Source organism: Lissotriton vulgaris, chromosome 2_1, assembly GCF_964263255.1.
Source record: "Lissotriton vulgaris chromosome 2_1, aLisVul1.2, whole genome shotgun sequence".
Lineage (NCBI taxonomy): Eukaryota > Metazoa > Chordata > Amphibia > Caudata > Salamandridae > Lissotriton > Lissotriton vulgaris.
In genome coordinates this window covers 789,554,885-789,578,508 of record NC_141687.1, presented here as the reverse complement: position 1 = coordinate 789,578,508, position 23,624 = coordinate 789,554,885, and the positions used below count along the sequence as shown (strand labels likewise).

Here is a 23,624-nt window from a genome sequence, read left to right as displayed (position 1 = left end):
TCCCTAAGTGATGCGAATACATTCCAGGATGCCCCAAACCCAGCAGCCCAATTAATTCCCTGACCCTTTCCCGCAAAACATTGGACATGATTAATACTAGGCCCTGGTCTATAAAAATGCTCTGCATCATAAACTACTACAAGATTCCTTACTTTAGCAGCTGCAAGGGGAGGATCACAGCTCACCTCAATGAAGGTCAAAACTCAAAACCTGATATACGGTTTTAACGTATTTACCGTATGATGGACAGCTTAATTTATTTTTTAATATATTAACTGTCATGTAGGCACAGTTAATGCCAACAGTGAGAAGCAGAGTTTGCCATCACCTGCTCCACTGGTGTACCATCACTGCGGACAGGTGGGTGCTGCAAATCGTCCGAAGGGTCTACTCCCTCCCCTTCGAGACGACCCCTCCAGCCATGCCACCGCAGTACCACTGCATGCCGGGGGATCACTTGCAACTTCTGCAGGAGGAAGTTGGGGCCCTCTTGGCCAAGGGGGCCATCGAGCGCGTTCCTGGCCCAGAAGTAAGACTGGGTTGTTACTCCCACTACTTTCTGGTTCCCAAGAAGGGCAAAGGGGACCTATGCCCCATCTTGGACCACAGGAGTGTCAACATCTTCCTCCGGAAGGAGATGTTCAAGATGCTGATGTTAGCTCAGGTTTTGGCTGCCCTAGACCCTGGACACTGGATGGTAGTGTTGGACTTGTAGGCTGGTTATTTCCACATTCCTGTCCTGCTGGCCCATCAGCATTACCTGCGGTTCACAGTAGGCCAAGAGCACTTGCAGTTTACCGTGCTCCCCTTCGGCCTCACCAGTGCCCCTCGGGTGTTCACAAAAGTGATGGGGGTGGTCGCAGCTCATCTGCGCAGATTAGGGGTTCCAGTCTTCTCCTATCTCTGGTTGTTGAAGGCGGGCTTGCCCCAAACAGTCGTCTCCCACCTCCAGACTACGGCCGACCTCCTGCATTCGCTGGGGTTCTCCATCAACATGCCGAAGTCACACCTGAATCCCTCCCAGAAGCTCCTCTTCATCGCAGCGTTTCTGGACTTGGTGCAGTTTCGAGTTTATCCTCCCGAGCAGCGGGCTCGAGATATTCAGGCTCTGATTCCGATCTTTCAGCCTTTATCCATAGTTTCGTCAGGATGGCCCTAATGCTGCTGGGTCTGATGTCCTCCTACATCCTACTGATACATCATGCCAGGTGGCGGATGCAGGCTATGCAGTGGGACCTGAAGTTCCAGTGGGCACAACATCAGGGCATCCTGTCCGACCCAGTCCTGATCTTGGAGTGCACTGCAGGACAGTTCCAGTGGTGGCTCACGGACCGCGATTGGGTCATTGGCAGATCCCTCTCCCTACCCCAACTGGAGCACACAGTGGTGACGGATGCGCCTCTCTTGGGAAGGGGGCACATGGGAGAGGCGGAGATCGGAGGCCTCTGGTCTCCGGCGGAGTCCTGGCTCCATATCAACCTTCTGGAGCTGCGGGCGATCCGACTTGCACTGAAGGCATTTCTTCCCTCTGTCTGGGGAAGTGTAGTGCAGTTGTTCACGGACAAAGCCACCGCCATGTGGTATTGCAACTATCAGGGTGGGTGGGGTGGGGTCGTGGGCCCTTTGTCAGGAGGCTCTGCGCCTCTGGACATGGCTGGAACATCAGGGCATCACCCCGGTGGTTCACCCCTGGCAGGTTCTCTGAATGCCATGACGGACTAACTCAGCCGTCGGTGAATGATGGATCACGAGTGGCGTCTGAACTCTGACGTTTATTTATTTAACAACAAGGGGTGGTGATGGACACAGTTTCTGAATTAAGCAGAATACTCTCACCCAGTCAAGAGATCAGGGCTAGATCCAACACCGTTTTTTTAGCTCACTGCACCATCCCAGCTCAGAACCTGGCTTTATGCAAATTAGTCTGTTCCTGTCCCAGTGCATGATGGGAACAGGGCAAACCAAACTACCAAGCCAATTCTTACACTGGGAAGAAAACAAGCTTCCGGGGACCGGTTTCTGGCATTTCAGCCGTCGTCGGCCCGGCTTGCTTGAATCCTGATGGTGCAATGAGCAAGGGACTCACATCTGAGTATACCCTTCCACGCTTATGGTGGACAAAATATTTAACAACAAGGGATGGTGATGGACAGAGTTTCTGAATTAAGCAGAATACTCTCACCCAGTCAAGAGATCAGGGCTAGATCCAAGCAAGCCGGGCAGACGACGGCTGAAATGCCAGAAACCGGTCCCCGGTATCTTGTCTCCTTTCTGGTGAAGAATTGGCTTGGTAGTTTAGTCTGCCCTGTTCCCATGATACACTGGGCCAGGGACAGACTGATTTGCATATAGCCAGGTTCTGAGCTGGGATGGTGCAGTGAGCTAAATAACGGTGATGGATCAAGCCCTGATCTTTGGACTGGGTAAGAGTGGTCTGCTTAATTCAGACACTCTGTTCATCACCACCCCCTTTTCTGAACTCTGACGTGGCGCAAGGTCTCTTTCAGCAGTGTGGAGAGCCTTCGATAGATCTATTCGCCACCGAAGAGAATGCGCAATGTCCTCACTACTGCGCATTGGAATTTCCAAGGCGGCATTCGCTCGGAGACTCTTTTCGTCGTGAGTGGAGTTGCGGTCTGTTATACGCCTTTCCGCCTATAGCACTTCTGCCCAGAGTGCTGAAGAAGATCAGGCGTGACCAGGCCCAAGTCCTCCTTGTGGCTTCGGATTGGGCACGAAGATACTGGTATCCCGACCTACTCAGTCTGTCAATCAATCCCCCGAGTAGACTGCCTCTTCAGGAGGATCTTCTGTCGCAGCAACAGGGGACGGTCCTCCAACCAAACCTGTCCAGCCTCCACCTACATGCGTGGAGATTGAGCAGCGACAGTTGATGCCATTTGACTTGCCTTCTGAAGTCTGTGATGTCATTCTGGCAGCCAGGCGTCCCTCCGCAAAATCTGTATGCGCCAGCAGGTGGCACAAATTTGTGGCATGGTGCACAGCAAATGCTGTGGATCCTCTTTCCTCCCCTCTTTCTGAGGTTCTCCTCTTTCTTCTTTCCCTGGCCCAGCAGGGCTCTGCTCTGGACACCATCAAGGGATATCTTTGAGCCGTTTCAGCCTTCTTGAGGCTTCCTGATCAGCCTTCTCTTTTCAAGTCCCCTGTTGTAAATAGATTCTTGAAAGGCATTACTCACATGTTTCCTCCTGTTCCCTTTGTAATGCCTCAGTGGGACTTGAATCTGGTGTTAACCTATCTGATGTGTGCTCCCTTTGAGCCACTTCATAACTGTCCTCTTTGTCTTCTGACTCTCAAGACTGCTTTCCTTTTTGCGGTCACCTCAGCCAGGAGAGTGAGTGAGCTACAGGCTCTTTCTTCTAAGCCTCCTTTCCTCTCTGTATATCCGGACAAGGTTGTTCTGAGGACTCGTCCTTCTTTTCTACCCAAGGTGGTTACTGCCTTTCACATTGGCCAGACCATTACCTTGCCCACCTTCTTTCCGCCTCCACATCCTTCAAAAGAGGAAGAGAGGCTCCACCGTCTGGACCCAAAACATGCGCTTTCCTTTTACCTAAACCACACACAACAGTTCCGGGTGGACGACCAACCTTTTGTTGGCTACGTGGGCGCTAAGAAGGGACGGGTGGTGCACAAACGGACCATCTCTCGGTGGGTCGTTTTGTGCATCAGGATCTGTTATTCCTTGGCTAAAAAGGATCCTCCTGCGGGGCCATTCCACTCAGGCCACGGCGGCTACTACTGCCTTAGGGCAGGGAGTCCCTTTGTAGGACATATGTCAGGCAGCTACGTGGGCCTGGCACACATTTGCCAAGCATTACTGTCTGGACAGCCAAGTCGGAGAGATGGCTTCTTTGGCCATTCAGTACTCCAGGACTTTCTGGTGTGATTTTGGTTCGCAGACCCACCACCGGGGTTGGCATTGCCTTGGTATCTATTCTAAGGTAAGCAATCTAACACTAACGTGTTTCTTTCAGATGCACAAGTTACTTACCTTCGGTAACGATATAACTGTAAGAAACATTAGTTAGTGTTAGATTACTTACCGCCCCACCCGTCCTCCCCGTTCTGCGAACCGATATCTAGGGTTAAGGACATCCCTTACAGGACCCTAGTTTCATGGCACCAGTGTCGGTTTCTTGCATGGCTCTGCATTCCTGGCGTGGAAAGCTATGTACAGAACTGATATCAGCGCACGAGGGCGGCGTCTAAGTACTCCAGCGAATTCATCCCGGCAATCACGACGCTGACGACAGATGCAGAGCCGCAGACAACGCCTACAGGCGCGCAGGGGTACTGCTGACAAAAACTTTCTGGATCCAGTCTGACACCTGGGGATTCTAAGTTAAGGAATCGAACACTAACTAATGTTTCTTACAGATATATCGTTACCCAAGGTAATTAACTTGTACTATAGGTCCTGAAGGCAACTGGCTATCTATCAACTATCCCACCCACACGGGGTCCAAGCTGGACTATCCTCCAAACAAGGTCCGTACCTTTCTAACCGGCTTCATTAATGCGCCTCCTCTGAATTGCTTTGTTTGGGGGAGAAGGTGTGACAGTATTTTGGAAACTAGCAACAATTGCAACTGCATTACCGCTAATAGTTGCAACTCAGTGCAGTTTTTTTCTATAGTCACACTACATCGCAATATTTACGTACCCAAGCTTTTGTCAGTATATGATTCCCCAACACTTGACAGCACACGATGATCGGTATGCCACCTGGGTAATGTCGTAAAGGTTCTCCTTGATTGGAGCTATTTCCACTTCGGTTCTACTATTTCCGTTTCCAATTTGGGTCCTACTGACCATCTTTTGTCATCGGACATGGATGCGCTAATAATTCCACTTCAGGTAATTATGGATTAATATCTATTGGGCACTACTGCATTCCTTCGGCTGCCTGTGTCACCAATATAAAAATGACACCTGGACAATGCTTCCCTGACCATATGCGGTTTCCACAGTAACAGGAGCGGCTGTATCACTTGGCACCTTACACTCCTCTCCTGCAGTCTGGAACCGTAACAAAAGGAATTTAGAAACCTATAGATAAAAAAACTCTTGGTTCTCTAATCTTGTACACATAGGGATGTCTCTACAGTTCTAGCTGCACATTTTTTGTGACTTGCAAATCCTGTAAATGTCTTCTACAATGCAGGAAACTATACATGTTAGCAGCCTCAACTTCCAACAACCATGGTCTTTTAAACAGCGCAGGTCTTTACGACATAGCTAAACTTGCAGGATGCCCATGTCCACATTATGGCACATTCTCCTGTTTCATGATGTCAGAGCCAGCTACCCTCTTGTAGTACGCTATTGTATCTTTCCCAACCATGGATGGCCCTTTGCTAAACCTCCAGCATAGCCTAAAATATTAGAGGTCACAAACATTACCCAGCATTTCTTTCTATAAACAGGGTCTCCCTGTATATGTCGGCTGTCAATCACTGTTCAAAGATACTGGCATCATCTATATAGAGGTTTGACGGAATACTGAATATAATCAAACCTTTTCCTCTCCCATGGATTTGGGTTTAATCCATCATTATTTTGCTTGCCACGCCATTCCAGTTTAGATCCAGCCATATGCAAATCAGCATTTACCCTGCTCCCCATTGGAACAGTCCACCTTCACCAGCCAGGGCAAGTCCTCCCTGACAGAATACAAACATTCTGGGGCTGGTTTCGAGGTATCACCCCTCTTCAGCCAGGCTAGATGGTCATAGATGCAAGCATCACTTTTCTCCTTAATTAAGCAAGGCTATCTTGTATCTCACTTTTAGAAAAAAAGAGCCCTCCTCTTTCACAATGTACTATACAGAGTTGTTCCCTATTCCCATGAACCTGTGGGTTTCTATCCTGCTTTAAAAAAACAAAAATGCCCACAAATGCTTTCTATCTCACGCAAGGTCCATTTCAGTCCCTCCGTATAGATCGTTACTAGGCTCTACGTCCTTCGCAATCAATACACTCCTCTCCAGTGTCTGTCTGGGACTGTTGGAGGAGAAGTTTGTCCCATGTCTTGGCAACAATGTAGGGAAATCTGTAACATCACTTCAATATCTTTCTCCAATAAAGTGTTTGATCAGGCACCACTTACCAGAATTCCAAAATCAATGGAGCTAGCCGACAAGCCCCAAAATATCTCCAAACGGTAACGGGTCTAACCTTTGTGATTCTTCAGCACATGCTCTTGGTATGGCTAAAAGCTCCTGCCGTAATGGAAACTGGATCTGTCAGAACTATACAGACTATTTTCACTTGGGTAAATTACCACAACATCTCTTTGTGCGTTCTAAACAATAAAGAATGATTTTATATCGAGGCTTACCAGCTTCCCTGGTTGTAGAAAAGTACAATTTTCTTCAGATAATCCTGATTTTTTTTTTTTCATACATTGGTTTCCCCTTATTGCTCATACAGGAGATTCCCACCAACAAGGGAAACTAACCACTGCTGCATCAATTTCAGTGCCCCCAGGTGGCCAGCAACACAAGTTTACGGAGCTACTCCTGCTCTAAAACTCCAATCCTAGGCATATTCCACCATGCCACTCCTATTACCATGAGCCAGCTCTAGGTCCCCGGACCACTCCTTGTCTTCCCATTTTACCACATATATACTGTGGTGTACCAGTCCAAGATCTTACAAATACCTCAGAACCTCACATATCCGTGGCTAGGAAACAGAGGAAATAATTACCAAAGTCACTACAAAGAAGTTGTCGTATCCTAAAATGACATTCAATAATAGGGGATAAGATTTACCTGGCTCGCCCCTGTTGACGTTTAGGAAGGCACGATCATTGAAAGCTCAACTAAAACAAAGTCACTCTCAAAAAGAGAATAGACAAACTGTTTTTGATAGATTAAAGGGTTTCTTCCCATGTGGAAAAAGGAAGGCTTGTAAAAACAGTCACAAAGTCTTGTCTTATGATGTACCAGGTCTGAAGATACGTTTATGAACTGCAACACCAGCTACACAATGTACTGTTTAGTGTGCCCCTCTGAATGGAGATATATTGGAAGCACTATACATCCAACTAAGGTGCAGCTCCTTGAATATCTCAGAGAATTGCCACCAAAGATGTAACCTATCCGGTGGCAAGACATTTCAAAAATTATCATGATAGCAACAGGGATCTGTTGAGGTTTTTCTGCATGGATCATGTACCCAAAGATATAAGAGGAGAAGATAAACAACTGATGCTTTGCAGACTAGAATCAAGATACATCATAGATACCCAAACTAAGATACCAACAGTGTCAAACATTGGGGAGCAACTGGCAATACCCTTATAATTGATGGATGCATGACATGATTGTTTAGCCACCAGTAATAATATTGAGAATTTGAAGAAATGTCAGATTAAATGGGAAGGACATTATATAATATAAAGTACTAAATATTGTAATGCATATATCGTACATTATTCATCAATGGGTATTATACTGATAGGGGATTGCACTAGCACACGTCATGCCCATACAGGGCTAACTAATTTAATTAATAGAATTGTGCAGAAGGGAGTTATCTATACCAATATATGTCAATCGCCCATCCAGGGCATCATAATGTGATCCCTATATACATACAAGTATTGAAATGATGATACAATGTGACTCAAATGCATGCTATAAGATGGCCAAACCGCAATAGTCAGGTGGATAAGTAATTTCAAGTAACATCATTAGGAGCCAAACATCCAAACCAACGACATCCAACACTGTGGCGTCCAAAGATCACTGTGCCAACTTTGCCAGCTTTTTCAACAAAAAAATCGCCAAAATCGATCTTTCGCTCAGCACAAATCCCTCCACCCCCATGGAGACCTGGACACTATCAACAAAAGGCAATACCCCAGTGAACACACTTTACTCCCTGGTCCTCCTTCTGCCCCATCCAGGAAGAAGAGATAATCAATCTGATCGCCGCCGCTAAACCCTCATCACACTCCCTAGATCAGCTACCCACGAGCCTGGCAAAAGACCTGAAGCTTACCCTAGCCCCAATTTGGTGCAGGATCATTAATAGCTCACTGATCACTGAAATCATTCCAGACTGCCTCAAAGCAGGACAAGTCACGCCGCTACTAAAAAAAACCTTGCCTTAACACTGAGGACTTGAACAAGTTTAGACCAGTATCGAACCTTTCCCTTTTATCCAAAACTCTAGAAAGATGTGTTCTTCCACAGCTAACCCAACACCTAGAGAATATCAAACTAATAGACCCACATTAATAAGGATTCAGCAACTGATGCAGCACCGAAACCGCAATCTTAAATGTCTTAGACAATCTTCACATGTCACTTGACTCTGACCAATGTAGCCTTCTCATCCTCCTAGACTTATCCGCCGCTTTCGACACAGTTGATCACACCCTGCTCCTTAAAGTCCTCCAGGAGAGAACGGGCATTGAAATGACGGTACTAAAATGGTTCTCCTCCTTTCTTCACAATCACACGCAAAGAATAAAAATCAATAACTGAGTCTGACCCCCTTCCCGTCAGTAGAGGAGTTCCATAGGGGTCAGTACTCTCGCCACAACTTTTTAACATCTACATGCGACCCCTCACTACACTCCTAAGGAACTCCAACATCCCCTACCACCTCTACACGGACGACACACAACTTTATATGGAAACCACCTCGATCGAAGACATACACAGATTAAATGTCACGCTCAAAGAGTCCAACATTGGCTCTCAGTGAACCACCTGAAACTCAACCAAGAGAAAACAGAAGTTCTCCTCATCTCTAATAGAGACGAGAACCCACAAATCGAAGAATGGCTCAAGGCCATAGACGCCCTCAATGGCGCCCTTATGCCAACAGACTCCGTGAAATCTCTAGGGTTCACCCTCGACCCCAAACTGGACATGAAAAAACACATCTCAAAAACCGCCAAAAGTGCGTTCCTAAATCTGAAACTGCTCTACACAATAAAACCCTTCCTCCCCCCGAAAGACCTTAAACAAGCCACTCGGGCACTGGTGCTTTCCAGAATTGACTATGGAATTGCAGCCCTGACCGGGACAGCTAAATCTCACCTAGGACCCCTGACCACTACCCTCAATGCCGCAGTACAAAAAAATGGTCAAAGGAATTAAGAAATACGAGCACATCTAGCCGGCACTCAAGGAACTGAAGTGGCTCCCTATTGATCAACGAGCCAGCTTCCGCACAACCTGCCTCACTCACAAAGCCTTGCACACAGGTAAACCAAAATATCTGGCCGCCAAACTCAAAAGGGCAGGTCAGTCCAGGAACCTCAGAAGTTCCAACACGCTTCTACTCATCCCAATGAAATCACGGAAACACAAAACCGCAAACCAATCCTTTGCGGAAAATGCACCTAAGATTTGGAACTCCCTCCCGGCCCCCCCAACATCAGAATGACCTCCTCCTTCCCGAAATTCAAGATATTACTCAAAGCCCTCTTCCTAGAGCACGCTAGATCGTAACAAGAAACCCACAAAAAAAGAAACTTTGGGAAGGACAACTAACTCCTCTTCTTGAAACCCCTCAGACTGAACATTTGTACTGTAACGTTGTCCATATGGCCCTGGAGTTGGTAAATTGCAGATTTGTTTTCTTTTTCTTTTCTTTGTTCTCGTTTTTTCCCAAATTTTTTTTGCTCATAACTGTAAATGCTGTGAAGCGCTCCGATACCCTCTGGTCCAGCCAGCGCAATACAAAACTTCACTAAATAAATAAATAAATGTTGATGAATTGTGTAAACAACCAATGAACGGTGTATTTATTGATGCCGTCCTACGGCGCCCGCCATCATTGAGAAAGGCAGTTGCCGAAAGAGTCTTTGCGTACTTGTACCCAATTAAAGTCTGTGTGAACCTGCTCCCTTGAGTGCTGGTATTTCTTTACCTTGGAGCATGTATCAGCTACTGGCAGTCGCCAGTAGGTAGTTATAGTTGGAACCAAATTTCCATAGGAAAAGTATTTTTTGATTTACTTATAACTTTGGCGTCATTTGATGAATCTTTACGAAATATTCCCCAAAAATTATTTTTTCAGATCTGCTGCTATCTTGAAAGTTTGGGGGTGATTCATAAAGGGAGGGCTGAGAAAAAAGGGAGGTCCCAAAACGTGCTTACTCCATGCAATTTCCATAGGCAACTTTAGGCAAGGCTACAGGTCAAACTTCTAAACGAAATTACACCAATTTTGGCAGGGAGAAACGTCTTGGTCCAGAAAGCACGCTTTTGTTTACCTGGTGTAAATCCATTCCGTAGTTTTTGAGAAATATCAAGATTTTCAGATTTTGATATTTGAGAATTCTGACATCTGATTGACTGAGGCGTTACAAGCGTGAGCTTACTTGCGGCTCATTGGCTGTGAACGGTTGAAACTAGGAAGTGTTGGCAGCTATTTCGTGACTCAGTTGAAAGGAGTAGGGGGAAAAAAGAGAAAAATTGTATAAGAGGGTATAGTAGGAACACTGTGGACTTAGTTTAAGCAGTCTGTACGGTGCAGAGGCAGGGAGTTTGAATGTTGCGTAGGCCGTGGAAATCACGTCCGCAGAACAACGGTTTGCGGTATTGCGGCAAGGTGGGATTGTCTCTGGAAATCCCGTCGGGAAAACAATGCGCCATATTGCGGCAAGCAGTGTGTAGGGTGCAAACACAGGTAGTGTGAATGTTGTGTAGGCCGTGGAAATCACGTCCGCAAAACAACAATGCACGGTATTGCGGTAATGTTCAGTAGGCTTGTGGAAATCATATCGGGAAAACAACAATGCACCGTATTGCGGCCTTCCTTTAATATAATGCGCAGTAATGTTTACTTATAATGCGGTGTTCACTTTTATCACGGATAATGTCTCTTTGTTAGAGGAAATTTAATATTATGTGGCAGGGAGTGTTCTGTCACTGCGCGTGGAACAAAATCAACGTTTAAATGGCTGAGGTGTTCCAACAACGACCTTAATGTTTATTGGCTGTGAACCATTGAAAGTAGAAGTGTTGCTAGCCATTCCCTCTCCCTCCGCAGAGTAGCAAGGACATTTGATTGGCTCACATGTTCCAAGGTTGACCTTCCAGAGCTTAATGCTCTTTGGCTACGAACCTTTGAAAGTAGAAGTGTTGCCAGCCATTCCCTTCCCCTCCGCGGAGTAGCACGGACATCTGATTGGCTGACGTGTTCCAAGCAGGACCTTCCTAAGCTCAATGTTTATTGGCTGTAAACCATTGCAAGTAGAAGTGTTGTCAGCGATTCCCTCCCCCTCCGTGGATTATCTGGGACATCTCATTGGGTAACGCATTCCAAGCAGGACCTTCCCAAGCTTAATATTCATTGGCTGTGAAGCATTAAAAGTAGAAGTGTTGGCAGCCATTCCCTCCCCCTCTGCGGAACACCATGGACATTTTATTGGCTAAAAAGTTCCAAGTACAAGTTTGCTCCTTATTGGCTGGGAACGGTTCACTGTGGTCAGCCATTTTGTGACGCACTTCAAAGGAGTATGGGGCAAAAAGTAGTAGAGGGGAGGTTAGTAACACTATTAACTCTCTACAGTGGTCACGAGGTGGTGGACAGGGACTGTGAAGGAAAAAATTGTTTTTAAATATTTTAAGGGCCATTTATATAATTTGTGTGGGGCCTACAAATTACAGTGGGTAAATAAGAGTGTGTTGGGATCTTCTTTTTATTAGGTCCACGGGTGGGATACTTCCCAGGACCACTATTTACTTCGAATGTGTTGTTTATTTTTCTGACGGAGAGGTGTGGTTGCACTACAAAAAATTCAGTCTAGGTTTTTATTAAGCAATCACAAATATACTTTCTTAAGAAAGTGAAGCTGTATATATCAGAGGGGTGACAAATAAAAACTCAATTCATAAAATATCCCTTAACCGTGGCCACACCCTGCCTTTTTTTTGTTGCCTATAGTTTGTAAAAGTGTTGCCCCATATTCTTGTTAATATAAAAGAGCATCAGTTACTTTTAGATAAAGTAGAAAAGAAGTGCTAAAAGAAACACTCCCGCACTACATCATCTCAGGTCACAACAATAAGTAAAAACAGTTAAACACAAATGACATCATATTACATAGAAATGTACACTTTATCAAAATATTAAATGAAGCACTATGTATACATTTTTTTTTTATTGTAGCAACTAGTATTTTATAAACAGCAATGTTACAAACTGTGAGGTAGTAAGTTATCAACGGAAATAACTGTAGTATATGTTAATTTCTCAACCAGATAGATCTCCAACCCCTTTGAACTACTTTGGACGCTAATCAGTGCGGAAGCCCCTTAACTCCCCTTCCAACGCACGTTAATAATTTTAAAATAAGTCGGATCATCCAAGCTTTTTATCAAGAATCTTTTCATTCACTTTTTCATCACTAATCACTACTGCACTAACCACTGGTTCGCCTCCTGGTGGAGGAAGCATGCAAACTAACCTGATGATGATGCTGTCATGTAGCTAAAAATAGAGGGCGAGAACCAAGATATACAGCCATTTGAGCCTTGGTACGTGAATGAGGGTTTTTTATCGGTATCCGAAACGGACCCTGGTTACTCAGGACAAGTGATCCTTCCCCACTTTGATTTTTTGACGTTCAGATTAAGGAAGCTGGATGGATCACAAACTCTTGCTTCTCCCCATTTTGATTTAATATTGAAAATCTAGGGATTCAGCCTCTGTTGGGAGTGTTCTAGAGGGTACTATCTCCTGATTGGTTATAGTTTAAGTTTGGTTCTTTTTAAAATAAGGACATAGGTAGACTATTAATGTGACTTGGCAATGCCATTTTGGCTGATGTTACTGTATTAAATTGCATTACTATGGTATTGTGAGACTCCCACTTCGACTGGTAATGATTCAAGCATGTGAATCTTTGAAAGATACCAATACTGGATAACTAAAGTTAGCAGCGTCTTTTCTTACTTAACCTGCATAAGTTGTTCTTCAGTGCCTTTTATAGATTGATTTGCAACACACCATAGCTCTATGTGGAGATGTAACAAATGGATGAATGAAAGAATCTGTGTACCATGTTCGGAATCGTATCATAAATGGTTTAGAGTTATTTAAAAGACGAGGTCTGTTCCATGTTTTACTGAAGATTCCCAGCCTGGCATGGGATACTAAGTGGCATGCAAATTTATGAAAAAGATTCTACAACAAAATATATTAATATAGGGCACTGTAGAGTGCAGCCTTGTCACATAATTTAACGATATCAGGAATATTTTATTTTAGACAATAACTTGAGATTTGTGTTAATTCTTTTGATGCTGGTTTGTGTTTACACTTGAAATGCATGTTTATGACAATATCACAGTCTAATGTAATTGTTTTGTCTGCAACTCTTTAGAGGCACTAATCTAGGAAAAAAGAAACAGCATGTCTGCCACATCCCTGGGTGTGGTAAAGTTTATGGGAAAACATCGCACTTGAGAGCTCATCTCCGCTGGCATTCAGGAGAGCGTCCTTTCGTATGTACATGGATGTTCTGTGGTAAAAGATTCACCCGCAGTGATGAGTTACAGAGACATAGACGAACTCATACAGGTTTGCATATTTTTTTTTTCTTTTATGCAGTTTCATTGTGAACATACTGTAATCTTTGGGCAGATTAAAGTATTTTGTTTCTTTGATGGTGTCACTCGTTTTCTAATCTCTTATCGATTTGCAGCACATCAATTGTAGTGCATCAAAATTCTAGTGTCATATGTCCACTAGTTCTGCCTCGCCACATTTTTATGGACAAGCATCTTATGCTGTGTGCATCATCTGTCGTTTGTGTGGTATATTCTTTAGTGGGTTCTGCTTTCTATGAAAGGACTAGTTGCAAAGATGCTGCAGTCTAGAACAAGCAGGACAACAGCATTAAAGTATTTTTTCTTGATACAAACAACAAGGGTTCTCATAGATCTGCTTAGCGCAACAATTATTTTCTTTTTGGAGGCTGATTCAGTCCTCACATGATCATAAATCATTTCAAAACATCTGAGCCCAAAGGATGCAATCAATACCTTTATTTATGTATATCAATAGTATACAATTAAGGTGCTCTATAGAAAGAAAAAGAAAATCTATAGTGCAGTGCACAAGAGTTGTGATAAAGGTGATGACGATAGTGTCAAAGCAAAACTATTTTAAAAAACTTGGTCGTACTAAACATTCATAAAAGGACACTATTATGGGTCAGCATTGTCTTCAGTGTATGATAGAAATCATATGTGTACAGTCCGGGCTTGTTTAGTTTGGTGATGTTTCACCCTGTAGGTCGATAATGTTTAAAACTGGGTATTCACCTGGACCGAATGAAAAGATGACACTTCAGCATGTGGAAATGGTTGACACTGGGAATAAAAAGAACGCAAAATACTACCATCACCGGCTGTAGAATGTATCGTGAATGAACCGAAATCATGGGCTGTTTACCAGGGAATTGTAAAAAGCATAATTGTTATGCTTTGTATGGTGAAATGTGTACAGGAGTCAAACAACCATCAGGACATAAGCAAAAAATTAATTCAACAAAATGAACCAAAAGCCACGAAGGAAGCCACCAAAAGAAGCAGAACGCTGTTCAAGACTATCTAGATCTGCTTCAACACCCTGCCGTACCCACCTTTTCTTCACGCCACAGAAAAGTGCAATGCCATCAACCTCTTCAGAGAAAAAATACAGACGGTCCAACTATACATCTGAGACACCAAGCCAGCGTAATCTGTTCACCCACACCTTCCTTTAAAATCCCATAATGGCCACCCTTTAAAGCCAGATCTCTCTGACATACTCCACTTCCTCAACGCCTCCTCTTGGAAAGATGGAAATATAAAAGCTTGTTCGAGGCATGTGGGCTGCTGAATTCATATCTGTGCATAGATCGCCGCCTAGTGTTGGGTCCGGATGATCGCACATCGTTGTCCTGGAAGAGTCTTCGAAGTATCACGACATAGGTGGCTCCTCCCCTGGACTACAGTGCGCATGGGCATCGACTCCATCCTCAGATTTTTTTTTCCGACATTGGGTTCGGCTGTATATTGGTTCCCTCTAGTCGGAATCGAAAGTACACGTCGGTATTGTCTTGCGTTCGGTGCCTAACTCTTCCAGCTCGGTTCCGAGCCAGATTCCATCATCCGCGTGCTTTCGACGCGGAGGGCCCAGTCGACGCCTCAGACCCTATCGACTGTTCATCATGGACCGAAGTCCGTTCAAAAGATGTCCCGTCTGCAACTCAAAGTATCCCCACATCGACGTCCACCCGGTGTGCAACAAGTGTCTTGTCGCCAGACCATGATGAAGCCAGTTGCATGGCTTGTTCCCGCTTCAGGTCCAAGAAGACGCTTAAGCATAGACGCGCTGCGCGCCAGGAGGCCCAGCTCACTGCACCGGCACCTGCGGACATTTTCGATGCCGGGAATGTCGAGGAAGAAGTTAGCGGGGACATCGGTGACAACCTGTCGAATTCCGCGTCGGACGTCGACTACGACTACGATCTTACGATGGGTTCTACGGCCCCGCCTTCGGGCTCAGCCACGGACATTGCTATTGAGCCGCACCCTGGAAAATCGAAACCGAAAGCGAAACCTACGGTCTCGACACAAGAAACAGCGCAGGTGCCCGCCTCGAAACCGAAAGTGCGCATCACTTTGGTCGGATCCAAGGCCTCGGAGCCCTCGGCGCCGAAGAAGCAAAAGGGTGTTGTCGAGACGAAGGCTCAAGTCAAGGGCGGCGAGACGAGGTCTGCCGCGCCGAAGACTAAAGTCAAGGTGGTCAAGCCGATTAAGTCGGCGCCGAAGGCGGTCGACACCAACAAAGGACTCGGTGACCCGAAGAAAGGACTCGGCGACCCGAAGGTTCCCGAGACTCCGCATCAACAGGACAAACCCAAAAGCGGCGCACCCGAGAGTCCACTCCTAGTGGGGCCTCGAAGGATCCCGTCGACTCGGCGCGCCCGTCCGCCGCGTTCACCAAGAAGGTGACGGACTCCCTACAGCGCATCAGGGAGAAGGCCTCGGCGGTCGGACCAACAGATCCTCCACCTCCGAAGCCGGTCGAGAAACCTCACAAGACGTCGACGCCCACTCACTTCATGTTGCCGCCGAAGGTGGCGCCGAAGGCTTTCACCCCTAAAGCGGTCGCCAGCGTCCCCGAGAAGGTGTCCTCGGTGCCGAAGTAGTCGACGGTGGTGTCCACCTTGAAGCATCGACAATCTTCGGTGGACGAACAACATGAACATTTTATTGATGCCGAAACGGACAGACTTTCCCTCCACAAGCGGAAAATAGCCCCGGAACAACCAATGGAGTCCTACAAGATTCCCCTAAAGAGAAAGAAGGACTCTACTTCCACTCCTGTCCTGGTGGAACCAATTTCTCCACAGACTCGAGATGTCTCGCCCACTTACTCTGATGTGGACGCTGGGGAGGGCGATGATGAGGATGACTACAGCTATCCTGTCTATACAGACCCTGATGATACCAATGAACCCTGGGCTGCTGGTGCTGACCCAGGTGATCCTCACTCTGGACAAGACACTCAACTCTATTCTGTGAAGACATCTCCTACAGAGGATTCTGCTGCTTTCAATGCCCTCATTGAACGGGCGGCTAAAAATCACAACGTCCAGCTCCATGCTGACCCTATTGACGTTGATTTCCTTTTTGATACCTTTTCAGTCTCAGAAAGGACTGTCAAAACTCTACCTATGTTAAAAGGTGTCTTAAAACATGCTGGAGAGATCTTTAAAGAGCCTACCAGAGCAAGGGTGATAAACCCTAGGAGTGAGAAAGTATAAGCCAGCGCCTACTGATCCTACCTACATTAAAGGACAGTGGTATACACCCGTTACAACGCATCTTTTACTCCGCACTACCATTACAACGCGACTTTTACAACGCATACCATTACAACGCATTGCGCTGGGGGGCGCTCTAGGATAGGGAATAAGTATAATTTACTATCCAACACCTTCCCTAGGGTCCACGGGGACTGGAGTTAGAATAGTAAATTATACTTACCACTATCCAGCACCTCAAAGCGCTATGCGTTGTAATGGTATGCGTTGTAATGGTCGCGTTGTAACGGTAGGTAGTTGTAATAGTATGCGTTGTAACATGGTACATCCCAGGACAGTTGCCTCTGGACTCTCTTGTCGTCTCGAATGCCCGGAAGAGGGCTAATTCTCAGACAAGTGGTGATGCTCCTCCCCTAGACAAGGAATCCAAGGTCTTTGAGGCATCAGGGAAAAGGGTGGCAGCACAAGCGGCCAACATCTGGCGCATTTCCAATACACAAGCGCTTCTAGCGAGGTATGACAGGGCACACTATGACACACTGGAGACCCTGTTGCAACGCCTGCCAGATGAATACAAGGAGGCAGCTGAGATGCTTATTCAAGAGGGGAAGCTGATCTCTAATGCTTCGATTAAGTGTGCACTGGACGTTGCTGACACCGCAGCCAGGGCTGTCAACACTAGTGTTATGCTGAGACGACATGCCTGGCTGAGAATCTCCGGATTTAAGCCGGAGATACAGACCACCATCCTTAATCAAACAGTGAATCCAGATCACTTGTTTGGCCCAGAGGTTGACACCACCTTAGAAAAGATTAAGAAGGACACGGAAACTGCGAAGTCCATGGGTGCCTTACAGTCCCAGCAGTTCAGGGGTGGGTCTTTTCGTCGCTCAAGCACTAGAGGCGTTTCCAGAGGCCAGCTCTCCCAAACAACGCAGTACTACAAAGGCAACACACAGTCCACATACACCAACAAAAGTTGAGGTGGATATCGTGGAAACAGCGGCAAGGGCAGGGGTCGTGGAAACAACAACTCCAGATCCTCTGCCACCAGCAAACAGTGACGTCTTGTCACTGCCCCCCCCCCCCCGACCACACAAGACCGGCCGGGGGAGACTTCAGCAGTTCCTGCCGGTCCGGAAAACCATCACCAGAGACAGGTGGGTCAGACAACTTATACAGTACGGTTATTGTCTGGAGTTAACATCCACTCCACCCAACATACCTCCAAGACACCGTCCTATGTCAGCCGAGCATTTGCACTTATTGCAGCAGGATGTCCTCGTCATGCTGCAAAAAGGGGCATTAGAGCTCGTGCCTGTGCAGGAAAGAGGCACAGGAGTTCACTCCCTGTACTTCTTTTTTTTTTTTTGTTGAAAACCTTTATTTAACATATGCAATCAAATACAGACACAGGCCTACAACCCCCCAGGGCTGGCTGCTAAGCATTTCAGTACGTTATTACAATCCAACTTGAGACCCAGCCTCCCTGGGGAGCATAGGAACTCCATCCACAAAGCACATCGGTTGCAAAGGCAGTTCAATTCGGAAACAGGATAAGAGGTTTTCATTTTACATATAATAAGTTGAAAGGATCAGGTGTCGTACAGTGTCTCGGATCACAAAAGGGGGCGAGCAAAAGAACAACGTGTCCAAAATAAGTTCGCTATCATGTAGGTCAGCGGCGTTAAGACATACGGCATCAGGATAAGTAGCACATCATTATTCGTCTACGCCATCATTATTGTCCGCCCCACAGCACCAAAACCTCAGAAAAGTCAAGGTACAGATGTAGAAACAAGGATGTAAGGAAAGCCGAACCCACTACACTAACCCGGAAACGGAAAAGGAAGAAAAGGCGAGAAAGGAGAAGGAAGAAAGAGGCCATAGAACAAAAACGAAACACCCACCCCCACACCCCCCCACCCTGCACCCCTGCTGATGACTACGGCCACCCCCCTCGCAGCGTGCCTGTCGCCCAGTAACCAGAACCCGAAATATAGTAGAAAGGGAAAGAAAGGAAAAGGCAAAGAATCCCACACAATGAGGGAAATCGGAGGAGGGCATAGATCTACGGGCTCCGGGTCTCCTTCCCCCGTCGTAGCCAGCCCCGCACCGGACTCCGTTAGGTCAATAAAAACAATCCCGTTAACATAATGCCACAATGAGAGACTCGGAGAAGAATCTCAACCCTGGCCCCGTCGATCAAATGCACTGAAGTCATCAATTAAGGAAAGCACTTCCCACAAAGTACTGCCGAAGTCTAACGAACAGGAGTACACAGATGAGAAAGGAAGGGCAGGTCCCGATGTAGATAACTGGTACCAATGTTGACCCTCCCTGCCACCGAAGCCAAGCTTTACCCCATCCGCCATCTTGAAAGACCGGCAGGGGAGGGGAGTCAACACGGTCCGAAACAACAAAGGATAGAAAGTAGAAGGCTCCAAAATGGGGATGACATGGAAATGTTCCGGGGTATACACAATCGGGGGTTCCAACGGTTCCGTGAAGTGACCAGGCACAGTACAGTCAGGTAGAGCCACTTCAATAGGGGCAAACACTGCTTCCAGCGCCGGGTTAAAACACACCTCCGAGACATCTATTGAAAGGCGGGCCGACTGCCAGGTCGCGGGCGTCGAGTCAGGATCCGGTCTCATGCCTGTGAGTCCATCCATCGCAGACAACAAACTGCAAGTCTGGACTGCAATAGTTCCCTTAAGTGCCATGAGCGCCTCCAGCACAGTACGCAGTGACGGGCCATTTCGAGCCTGTTCCGCTAGATTCGTTTCGTCCTCCAACATGGTGGACCCCACGGAGAGGCACCTTCCCCGGGGCAAAGTTAAGCGGAGCAGGAGTAAGCCATGAGGGACTGACGGACAGCGAATAGTAGTACGCAGCGAGGCACTGACCCGGGGGAACTATGGCGTGAATACCGGACCCCCGCGACACAGCACCGTGCGTCACTCGTCACCTCACCTTCTGTAGGGCACCAGGCAGTTGATGGCAACAAAACAATCAAAAAGTCCGAGTGTTCCAGAGACCGGACCCAACCACCTTCAGCAGACCGTTGTTATTCAACTCGGGCCCGGCAGAGCCAGCACTCGAGTCCCCAGCTTCTCTGCTGGGTTAGGCCTCAATGCGACCATCGACGTAGCTCCGCTTCACAACGGCGGAGAAACTCCGGGATTGCACCACTGGAGTGCGGGTCGGATCACACACACAGATCCGGTGCAGGTAATCAGGATGAGCAAGAGGTTAATGAGCAAAGGACGGAGGTCAGCGGAGCCGGGAGATTATGCGGCCATCTTGGTTGGTGTCGTAGCTCCTCCCCCTCCCTGTACTTCTTGATACCAAAAAAGGACGGGTCCCTCAGACCCATACTGGACCTCAGACCCCTCAACCAGTACATCCTATCAGAGCACTTCCATATGCTGACCCTGCAGCAGGTGCTCCCGTTGCTCAGTCAGGGGGATTTTCTCGCAACTTTAGACCTAAAGGATGCGTATTTTCACATTCCGCTGCACCCGTCACACAGAAAATACCTCTGGTTCACCATCCAAAACCAGCACTACCAGTTCAAGGTTTTGCCTTTCGGAGTCACCACGGCACCCAGGGTGTTTACAAAGTGCCTGGCGACAGTGGCGGTGCACCTAAGGAGACAGAACATTCACGTCTACCCATATCTGGACGACTGGCTCATCCAGGCGAAGTCGGCCCAGCAGTGTGCCGCTCACGTGTCCCACACCATTCACCTCCTTCATGATCTGGGATTCTCACTGAATTACCCAAAGTCCCACCTCCAACCCGCCCACATACGGCAGTATCTGGGTGCGACGATAAACACTCTGGCAGCCACAGCACAGCCAAATTCAGTGAGGGTCAGCAGCATTCAATCGCTGATACAGCGATTCAATCCCCAACACTCGCTTCCAGCGAGAGTGTTCATGCAGTTGATAGGCATGATGGCCTCCTGCAGCTCCATAGTCCCGCACGCGAGACTACATATGCGTCCGCTCCAGGAGTGCCTAGCACGTCAGTGGACTCAGGCTCACAGGCAGTTGAAAGACCTAGTGTTGGTGAGCGGTCGGGCATACAACTCTCTGCATTGGTGGAATCCACGAAACCTTTGCAAGGGACGACCGTTCCAAGAGCCTGTGCCACAGATCATCCTGACAACGGACGCTTCTCTCCAGGGATGGGGAGCTCATGTACTCCATTACACTGTGCAGGGACTATGGACGCAACAGCAACGGAAGATGCACATCAATGTTCTGGAACTGATGGCAATCTTCATGGCACTAAAAGCCTTCAAAGTACATCTGTGCAACAAGGTCGTGTTGATCCAGACGGACAACATGACAGCCATGTACTACATTCAGAAGCAGGGAGGAACACACTCTCTGCAGCTGTCTCATCTGGCTCAGAGCATGTGGAAGTGGGCCATTCAAAGGAACATATTCCTCATGGCAGAACACCTCCCGGGCAAGGACAATCAGATGGCGGACCTGCTCAGCAGGTACAGCCACCAAATGGATGAGTGGGAGATACATCCATCGGTGCTCCGCCCATACTTCCAAAAGTGAGGTCATCCAGAGATAGACCTGTTCGCCACAAGGGAAAACGCAAAATGCCAAAGTTTCGCCGCCAGGTTTCCATACCCACAGTCGCAGGGCAATGCGATATGGATGAACTGGTCTGGCAAATTTGCGTACGCTTTTCCCCCAGCACCTCTGATACCGCTGGTGGCACGCAAGCTCAGGCAGCACTCGATGACTCTCATCCTGGTTGCTCCAACGTGGGCTCGCCAACCATGGTACACCACGTTTCTAGAACTGTCCGTGGTACTGCATCAGAGGCTACGCCTCACACCCAGCCTTCTGACGCAGAGCCATGGTGACATTCAGCATCCAGATCCGCAACAGCTCACCCTGGCGATTTGGCTCCTGAGGTCTTAGAGTTTGGCTACCTAAACTTGCCTCCTGACTGTATGGACATCATCCGGGAGGCAAGGAAGCCCACCACAAGAGCATGCTATGCGGCTAAGTGGAAGCGGTTTGTCATTTATTGTGCAGACCACAACATTAACATCTGTTCAGAACATCATTTGTTATCTTTTCCATCTGTACAAATGTAATTTGGCCTATGCTTCCATTCGCATACATCTATCCGCAATGTTTGCTTATCTCCAAAACAGGCAGCACCTCTCACTTTTCAGGGTGCCTGCCATTAAAGCCTTTCGAGAAGGACTCAAGCGAGTCATTCCTCCGCGGACTCCGCCAGCTCCGGAGTGGAACCTCAACGTGGTCCTCACCAGGCTGATGGGTCCCCCCTTTGAACCACTGCATTCCTGCGAGATTCAATTCTTGACATGGAAAGTAGCTTTCCTTATAGCGATTACATCGCTGCGACGAGTTAGTGAGCTCCAGGCACTAACTATCCTAGAGCCATTTATTCAAATTCATTCTAACAGGGTGGTGCTTCGCACTAACCCTAAATTCCTTCCTAAAGTAGTGTCTCAATTCCATATTAACCAAACTATTGAATTACCTGTGTTCTTCCAAAATCCTGAGTCATTGGCGGAGAGAATGCTCCACACCCTTGACGTCGAAAGGGCCCTGATGTATTACATTGATAGGACCAAGGATTTTAGAAAAACTAAACAACTCTTTGTTGCCTTTGCGCCACAACACAAAGGTAACCCCATTTCCAAAGCTGGTATAGCTAGGTGGATCGTTAAATGTATTCAGATCTGCTATCTGAAAGCCATGCGTACTCTCATCATTCCACCAAGGGCCCACTCCACCAGAAAGTTGGGGGCCTCCATGGCTTTCCTTGGAAATATTCCTTTGGAAGACCTATGTAGAGCATCCACATGGTCTACCACACACACATTTACAAAGCAATATTGTGTTGATGTGCACTCCAAACAGCAGGTAGCTGTAGGGCAGGCTATTCAAAAAACACTTTTACAAACTGCTGCAGCTGGCACGGGCGGCCGCCGTTAATGGAGGGACTGCTATGTATTCTATGCACAGATATGAATTCAGCAGCCCACATGCCTCGAACCGAATATGCTACTTACCAGTATGCATCTGTTCTTGGCATGTAGGGCTGCTGACATTCATATCGCTCGTCCTCCTCCCCGGCGCCTGTAGCAGCTGCAGAATTCACATATACTTCTAGCATGGTCATCATTCACTTAGTTTTACTCCATCTTGGCCACAATGGCTAAAAACAATCTGAGGATGGAGTCGATGCCCATGCGCACTGTAGTCCAGGGGAGGAGCCACCTATCTCGTGATACTTCGAAGACTCTTCCAGGACAACAATGTGCGATCATCCGGACCCAACACTAGGCGGCGATCTATGCACAGATATGAATGTCAGCAGCCCTACATGCCAAAAACAGATGCATACTGGTAAGTAGCATATTCGTTTCTCTGGGGGACCTCTCCACCCCTTACTTACCATTGTCTGTGCCTCCCTCAAAGTATCTTCCCACTCCCAGAGAAACCTAAATTAGACGCCAATGACCTCACAAAAAACCTGCCCAACACTCACCTATCGTTCACTGGTAAGATCATTTGAAAAGCAGTGTATGTTAAACTCGAAGATCACATTGGTGCTAAACACCTTCTGCATGACTAACAGTATGGCTTCAGATTCCACTGCAGAATGGACACTTCTGCTCTTCTCATTGTAGACTATGCCCTCTTGACCACAGATGATGATGCCTTCTGATATTGCCTTTGACACAAACACCTCACCCTCATACAAATGGGACTCACCAGCAATGGCCTTCACTACT

At 47.1% G+C, this 23,624-nt stretch overlaps 1 protein-coding gene across 3 annotated transcripts in view; it reads left to right on the top strand.

The window, feature by feature from the left end:
* The window catches only part of SP3 (Sp3 transcription factor), a 156,688-nt gene that overhangs the window by 118,657 nt on the left and 14,407 nt on the right, over positions 1-23,624 (top strand). For all 3 annotated transcript variants that reach the window (XM_086956150.1, XM_086956148.1, XM_086956149.1), the window contains one exon: positions 13,382-13,578. In XM_086956150.1, the coding sequence (XP_086812276.1) occupies positions 13,382-13,578 (197 nt within the window). The remainder of the gene's footprint in view (positions 1-13,381; positions 13,579-23,624) is intronic.